This window comes from Mugil cephalus, chromosome 21 (genome assembly GCF_022458985.1).
Source record: "Mugil cephalus isolate CIBA_MC_2020 chromosome 21, CIBA_Mcephalus_1.1, whole genome shotgun sequence".
Classification (NCBI taxonomy): Eukaryota; Metazoa; Chordata; class Actinopteri; order Mugiliformes; family Mugilidae; genus Mugil; species Mugil cephalus.
The window spans coordinates 5,472,853-5,483,525 of record NC_061790.1 but is presented as its reverse complement, the minus strand read 5'-3'; the positions used below and the strand labels follow the sequence as shown (position 1 = coordinate 5,483,525).

The 10,673-nt window shown below is 43.5% G+C and overlaps 1 protein-coding gene across 1 annotated transcript; it reads left to right on the top strand.

The window, feature by feature from the left end:
• The first annotated feature begins 1,755 nt into the window (after positions 1–1,755).
• On the top strand, positions 1,756–9,932 carry tmem151ba (transmembrane protein 151Ba). The gene is made up of 2 exons (XM_047574565.1): positions 1,756–2,457; positions 4,796–9,932. The coding sequence occupies exons 1-2, from the start codon at positions 2,350–2,352 to the stop codon at positions 6,236–6,238; spliced, it is 1,551 nt and encodes a 516-aa protein (XP_047430521.1). The 5' UTR covers positions 1,756–2,349; the 3' UTR covers positions 6,239–9,932.
• Positions 9,933–10,673: the final 741 nt, after the last annotated feature.

Below are 10,673 nucleotides of genomic sequence, written 5' to 3'. Positions count from 1 at the left end.
GCTGTAACGTGTCAAACCGACACATGCTTCTCTCGTTTTGACAACCACGTTTAAATCAAAAGGCTAGCTAGACTAGACAGCAGAAACAGCTGAGTTGAATTACTACGTTTCGACATAAAATGAACATTACGACAACAATGAAGAGTGCTTCAATGTAGGATTGTTAAATCAGAGTGAAATCACATTAACTAGTGTTTCTACTGAAGAGGCCTGTGTGTCAATGTGCTTACTATTAGTTGATAGGTCTGGTTTTATAACAACATGAAATTGCAATGTTAATATATGCGTAGTGGTCACCACAGTGGACAGCTATGTGGTCCAACACAGTGGACCTTATGCATCACTCCATAGACTTGCACCGTGGGCATTTGGCGTTTTGCAAAAGCAAGATGGCCGACAGAGAGCCAGAAATGCCAAGTACCTCGGGAATATTGAATATATTATCCTGGCGTTGAGTAACATCAATATCAACATCGACAAGAATTAATATTGTTAAAGTTTTGATGCATTTATACTCAGGGAAAGGTGTTCAGGCCATGGGATCATCAGACAGTGTGATGTTAGTCCAAAACCAGTCCCAGACTGATGTTTTGAACTTATTCCTGTTCGTATGAAGCTGTTTTAACCATAACGTTCATCCACTCTTTTAAATCAGGGCGCCTAGGTGTTTTCCACAGTTTAAGTATTGCCCTGGCAGCTGTTGTTAGTCCCTGCCATGATTACTAAGAATTCTCCACCTGATCTGTTTTGTATTTGGCATCTGTTCCCCAGTAAACATAACCTGGGAGATAACAGCATGTCCCTTCCTAGCCATTTGCTCATGCTGTCTAGGAGTGTTTTCCAAAAAAGGCTGAATGACAGGGAACTCCCACATACAATGGAACAGAGTCTTCCTGACATTTCCAACACAAGTTATTGTTTATTGCGCCTGCTCTGTTAAGTTTTTGTGGAGTTCAGTAGAACCCATGTGTTATTTTGTATTGTGTAAATTTCCCTTTAGCTTCACTAATGAGTTTCCCATTGTTAGATATAATTCTCAACCATTCCTCCTCATCCATCAGGCGTCCCAGGTCTCTCTCCCGTATTGTTTTCAGGCTCCGACAGCCGTCAATGAGCAGTTGATTTGTTGTTTTTATAAAATATAGAGGCTCGATGGTGCCCCAGTTATGTTAATGCATCAACAGGTCCCCTATTATCTTATCACATCATTTATACGGTACTTTTATTTATCTATTTTCTCTTGTGACGCTACATGTAATGTGCATAAGATACTGTCAAACACCAGAGACTGAAGAAATAAAAACGTTATATATATATATAGTAAAAGTTTCTAGATATGTATTTTATAGTAGGAGAAATTTGAGGAATTTGTAATGAATCATCTGGACCATTTTGCAACTTCATGAGAAATGGGTTCCTGGAAAAAAAATCCAATTGCAAAATTTTTCTATACGGCTAAAGAGGAATAAAAACCAAGTTCTCATAATTCAGGAATGAACTATTATTATAAGGTCACGGCTTTAAATAAGCCCAGCGTGTTTGTTATTGTGCCTCTCCCTGCACTGTTCCATTATTATTTGTCATATTTTACGTGTATTTTTAAAAATTGTGTAAAATAATAAAAAAAAAACTTGAAACTAAAGCCTCTGACAAAACCAAAAGCATTGAATTCATCATGACTTTGTTTAGGTGCATATTTGCAATTCTTTTGTTTGTTTTTTTAAGGTTTTAATTCAGACAAGGTCGTGCTGCTGATGGGATGCAGGGGGGTGGTTCCCACCGTGCAGCAGCACTGTTGTTGTGTTGTGATGTATGTGAACACGTTTCTCTCCCTATCTCTCTCTGTGCGTGTGTGCGTGTGTGTGTGTGTGTGTGTTATTTACATTGGTGGTGTCGGGCTGGCTGCTCACACGTGCCTCCTCCTGTCGCCTTTGTCTCGCTTCACAGCTCCACTGGCTGCCATGGGCACAGTTGTCTGCAGGGAGAGGAGCTGACTGCCTCCTTGGCCATTTCCTCACACCGCATCCCTTGCAGCAGTCGTCACCATCGTCTCGTTGCATCGCGGGAGGAGTCTCAGCTCAGTTTTTTTTTTTTGTGTTTTTTGTGTGTCTTCGGAACCACCATGACTCCCTCGGGCTAAAGCGTGACAATTATTGTGTCCCCCCCCCCCTCCTCTCAACCTGAAAGTGATGCATCCTCTCAGCAGCGTTTCTGTTCGGGCTCCCTCTGAGCTGGTTTCTTTTGGATGATGCGCACGGCGTGTCCTCGGCGTGTTTTTGTCTCACCCTGCCTTGGAAACCCCCCATCCCAAGAGGAGATCCATGCACCGGTTTTTGCACCCTCTTCACCATGTCCCCAGCATCGGCTGCAACGGCCAGTGAAAGCAGCAGCAGCACCACCACCACCACCACCACCACCGCCGGACCCGAAGAGGAGTCAGACAGCCCCAGGGAAGAGGTAAGCTACCGATTATTTTCAACATGTTTATGTTTTTCTAACACAAAGACACGCGAGGTTTAATTGGTTTATCTGTGTTCTGTTTAATAATGTGACATAACCTCACTCTAATAACCTGATTTCGGGGATTAGGGGTTAATTGGCACCAGTGCGTGTTTACTACTGTTTCAGTGGCTTAACATGCAGCAATATGTGTGAACCTGTGCGTCCCAGTGCGCACCCGAGAGTGTGAACGTGGATGGATGCGCTCCCGTTTTGTCTCCTCTTCAGACAGTAGTTTGCAAAATGGGTCCTGGGGAGGATTTAAAGGGTGAGAAAGACTCCACGAGAACACAGTTCAGATTTATTTATTTATTATTTTTTTTTAACTTCTCTGCGAGAATAGATATAGAATATTAATTGAACAGCTTTCTACATCCCCAGAATCATTTGGAAACACATATTCTTTCTGGCATACGAAATAAACTGATTAGTGGCGAGTCTCGTACATTGAAGTACAAATGAAACCCTCTGATGAGGTGTAATTTCCCCTCCTCTTCACTGACCCTGCCTAGACTTAGACCACAGCCACAGATACTGGATAAGTTACATATCCATTACACAAGAGCCTTTTTATATAACCTAGCTGGTCTTATTATGTCAAGAGAAAGTGTCCATGAGTGTGAGAGACTCTAAGTTGAAGGCACCACAGAGGTCTCATGAATCATGGATACTGTCTGGATTTTAACCCGAAATCCTTTTTATTTATTTTTTTATGTCAGATATTTTCACATTTAAACGACCTCATTCGATTGACTGCTTGGATTGCAGGCTATAAAAAGTTACTTCTTTTTCTATTCCTTTGACATTTTATGGTTTGTACGCGGTTTATTCGTGTTCTCACATGAGGGGACTAAACAATAAACGCAACAGAATTGCAACCAAATGTCAAAATTAATTAAAATAAAACACAAATCACACTAAGAAAGCGGAATTTCGAGCCACAAAACACAAAATGTCCCAGACAATGTCTCTAAATCTACACACAACATGGCACGTGTGCAGTATTTCACCCCCCTTTACAGGTATTTCTTGCTACTCAAGCAAATCAGGGTAATTTTCTTTTGTGTCATGTATCAAGAATGTCCTGGTGGTGAGTCATTTCCTTCCTTTCTGCTATCCACAAGTCTACTCAACGGCTAAAATCTGAAGCTGGGATTTTGTTTTAGTCGAGTTATAGAGACAAAATCTAATGTGTTAGTGTTGTTTTTATTTAATTTCTTCGTACGTTTTTGATCAGTCGAAGCCAAATGCAAGTGTATTTGTTTTCGATTTCGTGAATAAACAGTATTTCATATTCAGGACGAGAGCTGTATTATTACCACTGCTCAAACCGAGCCTGTAAACTGTAACATGAGCCACAAACTACGGCGTGCTGCGTTGATTATAGTTGTCGAGCATGTACAGGATGCTAGTGAGTAAATACGCCTCCTGCCTGTGGTGGGTTTTCCTCAATGGGGAATTTCGCTGTTAATCCCTTTTGCCCCGTGGGGTTTGGCTAGGTGGTTGGGGACCATGTGACCAAGGTGGGGAGGATAATTATGGAGAAAGAACATCTATTATTTATGCTTGTCTGTCACTTGAAGGTCACAGAAACGGGATGTCGGGTTCAAAGAGGTGACGCTGGCTGTGGACTGTCATGTGTTAGATGATGGATGTAATATTTACAATGCGAAATAAGACGCCGCCTAATGCCTGTAATGCTAGTGAATGAATTCTGCTTTAATCTGTCCTTCCTGGGGCTTCTGGACGTCTGCCAAGTTAGTGTGGCTGTGTTTTCTACAGGGCGTGACTGCCTCTTCATCTCTTGAAGCAGCCACTGGGGCCTGCTGTGCCCCAAGGTGATAAACCAGCTTTATGCTGCCAGAGTCAAATGACTGCTTTTTTTTTTTTTTTTTTTTTCATGCCAGGCTCGTCATTAAAATGCGGGGTCTGCCCCTCAGACCGTCTCAGAATTATTTAAAAGCATGTATCAAGACCATGTGCACCGAACACATTAGTCTAGCTCCTTACTGACGAGGTGCTTTATACTTTTTTTTACACTAATCTGACATTTAAATGTGGGCTTTAAATCTAGGAGAATATTCTGATCGCAGTGTGCACAAACCAACTCGTGAGAAATTGGCTCACGGCTCATGCATAAACTATGCAAAAGCACTTACAACGCAGAATATTTCTATAAATATTTCATATGCATGTGCCTCTGCTTTTTTTTTTACTTCATGCCTTCCAGATATTTAGGTCATGTTCAACAGTTTGACTTCCGTCTTAAATTAACTTCTTTTTATCTTCTGTGCAGCAGCGGCCGCAGAAACAGTCCCTGACTAAATCCTTGTGTCAGGAAACCCACTGGAAATGCCTGCTGCTGTCCCTGCTGATGTACGGCTGCGTCGGCGTGATGGCCTGGTGCCAGGTGACCAAGGTCACGCGCCTCTCCTTCGACAGCGCTTACAAGGGGAAGTCCATGATGTACCACGACAGCCCCTGCTCCAACGGCTACATCTACATCCCCCTGGCCTTCCTGGTCATGCTCTACGTGGTCTACCTGGTGGAGTGCTGGCACTGCTACACCAGAAACGAGCTGCAGTACAAGGTGGACGTGGACAGCGTGACCGAGCGCATACAGCGCATGCAGCAGGCCACGCCCTGCATCTGGTGGAAGGCCATCAGCTACCATTACGTCAGGAGGACGCGGCAGGTGACGCGCTACCGTAACGGCGACGCCTACACCACTACGCAGGTCTACCACGAGAGGGTCAACACCCACGTCGCCGAGGCGGAGTTCGACTACGGGAACTGCGGGGTGAAGGACATCTCGAAGCACCTGCTCGGCCTGGAGGGCTTCCCCATCACCAAGCTGAGGTTCACCAAGTGCTTTAGCTTCGCCAACGTGGAGTCAGAGAACACCTACCTGACCCAGCGCGCCAGGTTCTTCACAGAAAACGAGGGCCTGGACGACTACATGGAGGCCCGCGAGGGGATGCACCTGAAGAATGTAGACTTTAAGGAGTACATGATTGCCTTCTCTGACCCCGATCACCTTCCCTGGTACGCTTCCAACTCCACTTTCTGGGCAGCGGCTGCCTTCACCCTCTCCTGGCCTCTGAGGGCGCTGACGGAGTACCGCACCGCCTGCGTCCACTACCACGTGGAGAAACTGTTCGGCTTCGACTACGTGCCGGCGACGCCGTCCGAGGAGCGGCCGTATTGCCGACACATCCCGCGGGTCAACACCATCGACAGCACAGAGCTGGAGTGGCACATCCGCTCCAACCAGCAGCTGGTGCCCAGCTACTCGGAGGCCGTCCTCATGGACCTGACCCAGCTCTCGGGGAGCAGCAACAGCTACTCCATGTGCGGAGGCTACGGCAGCTACAGGCAGAACTGCGAGCGCTGCCACCGCGCCATCAGCAGCTCCTCCATCTTCTCCCGCAGCGCCCTCAGCATCTGCAACACGGGGAGCCCCCGCATCCCGTTCAGCGCCAGCCGCTTCTCGCTGAGCCGGCTGTACGGCTCCAGGCGGAGCTGCCTGTGGAGGAGCAGCGGGAGCCTGAACGAGCCGTCCTGCCCGACGGAGAGCACGCGCTGCCTGTCGGGCCAGCAGGCCGGCGAGGAGAACCCCCCGGACTATCAGGACGCCGCCTACTTCCCGGTGCTCATCGTGCACCGCAACGAAGGCTGCCTCAACCACGACCACCGCTCCCTGCACAGAAACGGCTCCTGTGTCGAAACGTCTCTATGACCCACGGCCGCCGCTCTCAAATAAGGAAAACGGTGCCACAAGCTAAGGCTGAGCAACCTCTTAAACCGGGCTCTCTAAAAAAAAAAAAAAAAAATATCCACCAACAACATACTGCAACCAATGATTTGTTCAAACTTCTAAAGACACTAAGGCCTCAAAGAAAGACTTGTCAGGAGGATCTGTCACTGTACTGTCAGTAAGTCAGGGAAAACAGACTTCATTGAAATACAATGTGGTTTTAAAGGGCCATTTTGCCAAAGTAACACAAAAAACACCTACAAAAAGTCAAACAACCAAGGAATACCACGGGGAGTCACATCCTGCCAGAAATGCAATATTTACAGAGGTTAGTCATAAACTATTTGCAAGGACATGAGTAGCACTTCCCAGTATTTGAAGTCTGGAATGGGCTTTGACTCAGCGGCCACAGAAAGGAAACTGCTGAGAAACAAAAGGGATACGGCGATTAATGGACGCCCCGGGTGAGAAACGCAAACATCACGTGAGTCATGTGACGTGGGCTGAATCATGCAAAAAGAGCTCCTCGTAAAAGTGTGATGAGCGTGGCTGAACAGTGTCAGTAAAATCTGAACATCTCGCATGTCAAACCTCTTGACAGAGGGTGATTTTGAAACACATTCACTCAAAGTCAAAGCTCGGAAAAAAAAAAATATAGAATAAAAATAAACGCCTGGTGCAGATAAAATATCCAGTCGGCTGAAATGGCATTCGGTTGGCGATGACATTATACTCCCTGGCTCGCCAAATATAGCACAGGAAGCGACGTGAATAATTTAGTACAGGAGGGCTAAAGTGACACAGGAACTTAAAACTGAACCGTCAAACTAAATTGTACATTTACCGCGTAGTAATAAGCCTCTCAACGATACTGACAGATGTGTCGACTTAGCCGATTTTTTAAATCTAAAAAGGATCCTTTTCATTTCACATCCGGCAATATTTTTATTCAGCCTACCTCTTTATTTAAGTGCCTAGCATCAGCTGTTAGAAACAAGCGTAAACTATCACGAGTGGAACGAGTGAAGTCATCTCATCCAGCGCATGGTATATGGTGTATAAGCTGAAGAAACCAGGCCCTAAATGTGTTTTTTTTATTTTTTTTTATGTGATTTTCTTTGATAATATTACACAGGTCTGTACAGCCTGCTGATGCATATCAGAGAGCCGGCCATCAAAGACACTAGGAACAGACAGAGGTCTGGATTCACTACTGATAGTGTCACATTTAATACGACAGGATTAGTCCAAAGAACTGAATGATTCCCCTCAACTGACAGCGCGCAGCGTCTTATGGTGAAATTCAGCCAAGACACGCACACCGACTGATTCTACGTTTTAAGACGGATGTCGTGAAGGGATTAGCTTCTGAAATGAAAACGTTTTCAGCTAATTTTGAGTGTAAAACTGAGAGCAACTAAGATTTTGAAGTTAAGCGTGGGCCTCTTTCAAGGAGATGGTTATATTTATTTATGGACCAGCTGTCGTCCATGAGTGTAAAGATGATTGGTTTCTACCATTTGAACCATCAGAATGAAACTTTTCTTCACTCACACGTCTCTTTACGATAACGGGCTTGTACAGTTCATTGTGGCCACTTATTCATACTCATTACATTCCATGTGCGGTGTCTCAAGTCTGGAGTTGTGGACTGTTATTAATAGCAATACTACAGAAAATAGTCCAAGTGAGTGATGAAGAAACAAAACAAAGAAGAAAAGCCCAGGTCATATCAAACTTCACATTTCATTAATCTGTTTTCACACCTCTAAGTCGTCTATGCATGCCTCCCAAACTCAGGATAGTAATCAGGGCAACGGTTCATATTTTGAATCTCAGATTGAACGCGTTTGAAGACATCTGCTTTTTTTCAGACGCGTTCAGCCGCATCATCGTTTTTAAACGAGGGGTTTGCAGGAATCAGATGATCAAAACTTTACCAACATTCCCATTCAGGTAAGAATGTGAAAGGCTCAGAGGCAGAAAGGTGTCAGATCATCGAAAACAATGCGTCAATATGTTCGTGAGAAAACTCCACTTTAACTTCTTCGTAACTATTTTTGTTTCCAACTCAGTCTGCACCATTTAACACAGAAATATCTCAGCAAGTAAAAACTTATATAACACTTGATTTCCTAGTAAACAGATATTTAAAACTAGCTACGAGCACTAGCACTAGCAACTAATCTTGACTTTAAATGGTGTAATTAGTTGTAATTTATTCATTAAAATTATTAATCGAGATCTCTTCTTAAAGCTGAAATAGTTTTAATCTCATTCGTTTGTTTTTATGAGAGCTGAAGTGTAAAAATGACAGGTTATGGTTTTAGGCAGATTACAACTTGGTAGTGACTCTTAGAGATGCTGTTGGTTCACGTAGTGAGGGTAGCTGTTGTCTTTAGCAAAAATACATGAGAGCAATCTGTTGCTGAAATAGCTAATTTATTTATTCATTCAGTTCCTTTCGTCAGGTATTTCCATGGTTAAGTGCTGGATCCATGGATTGGATTTTAGGTCAGAGAGTAACATGGACACGCACGTCTCAGAGGACACCACAAATAAAAGCATGTAATCTCCACTAAGGATTAAAGACGTACTGAAATCGTAGGAGGACGTGCCGTATGAACAAATGATAGGTATCAGTCGCTGTGCCACTCTGACGTCATCACATCCTCTTATTCATGATTAGCCAACGAGCCTCTCAGGTGGCTTCACTGTGATATTCATACATAGTCATGTGTAAGAGTAGAGAAATGTGTTTACCAGTGCAATGTTTACGCAACAACAAGTGACAATAAAAGAGTTTGGGTTTTTGAAAATGGTAAAAAAATAATAATAATAGAATCTGACCGAAAGGTTAAGATGTTTTTTTTTTTTTTCCTGAGTAGTAAATGACTGTTAGAATAAAAGCACTAAACCCTTTATCATGTCAGTGGAGTAGAGGTTAGGTTATTTATTTTTCACTCCAATATGCTTTGGGACTTTTTTATATTTGAACAGATTTGTGCATTTGTCAAGACTGTAAAGGGCGGAAAGGGTTTGTACTGTAAATAAAGTAAAAAACAAGAGCTCACACACACACACACACACACACACACACACAGAGGTAACCAGAGCGGAGACATTTGCGACGTGCGGATGTTAAATGGTGAGTTTGATATTGTGCAAAGACGTACAATCGCTTGTAAACGCGGCCGAGCCACAGCATCTTTGTGCTGCTTTTTCATTCACTACTATGAATGATGTTTGTTCCCCTTTAAGCATTTTTTTAAAATTAACTTAATAAGCTACAAACATCTGTCTTGGATTTTACTGATGTAACATAAGTACACATGTTTTGAAGAGAAGTCGACAGACTTCCCATCTTAATTACGTCAGTATTCTACGCTAAATTTTATGTATTTTTGTTTGAGTTACTCCAATTTGTCCTCTCTTCCTATACTGAGAGTGTAATATTGCAAAGTTATAATCTGGGAATTAAATCTTAAGATGATCTGCTCCCTAGCAAAGTACACTATTAACCAGTAGATATAGGTATAACTACAACAACAACAACACAAGTCTGTATGTATTCACGACACCACCACAACGTTGCCTTCATGTTACATAAGGACTAAATACCAAATACGTGTATCTAAGTGGAAAAAAAGGCTCAATAAACTGAAATGCTCACTAAGATATCTGGCCTGTGTTTTAATGCGCAACACACTATTGTTTTGATGCCACCAAGAGACGTAGGTAGATACCAGATTGAAGCGAGTACAAACACGGATCAGCCACTACATCACGGCTGACTGGTCATAATGACCTGTCAAGTGAATAACACTGATTATCTTGTTGTCATGACACCTGTCAGTGGATGGGATATATTAAGCAGCAAGTGAACATTTGTCCCTTAAAGTTGACGCGTTGACAAGTGGTAGGAGTTGAGCGACTTTGACAAGGGACAATTCTTAGCTAAGGAACCGGGTCGGGGGAATCGTTAAACCTGTGGTCTCAGCTTGTGGTCAGTACATAGCAAATGTGAGTCTAGGGGGAAAAAGGGGGGTTCATGTGGATTGAAGTCTGGCCTGTGTGATCCGATCCAAACGACAAACCACTGCAGCTCATATTACTGTATAAATTAATGTTTGTTCCACACAGTTTGGGGATGTGTGGCTGCCGACCAGTCAGGGTGTCCATACTGATCACATTTTCTTTTACATCATGGACGCAGTATTCCTAGTATTCCTATTCTCCAGAAATGTTCATGTGGTGGTACATGTGCAAATGTCATGTTTCCCAGAAGAACATCATGTCCTAATGATATCGTCAGTGTTATTCACTTCAGCGGTTGGTGGTTTTAACGTTATATATTTCCCGACTTAGAAATGGTGCATTGCTAATCGATAACTTTAATGTTTTAGATTCAATTTGC

What these genes read in the sequence shown, in the direction of transcription:
- tmem151ba (XM_047574565.1), top strand. Translation starts at nt 2,350, where the DNA reads ATGTCCCCAGCATCGGCTGCAACGGCCAGTGAAAGCAGCAGCAGCACC. An exon ending in CAGACAGCCCCAGGGAAGAG is followed by an intron (nt 2,458 to 4,795) that starts GTAAGCTACCGA and finishes TCTTCTGTGCAG; the next exon opens with CAGCGGCCGCAGAAACAGTC.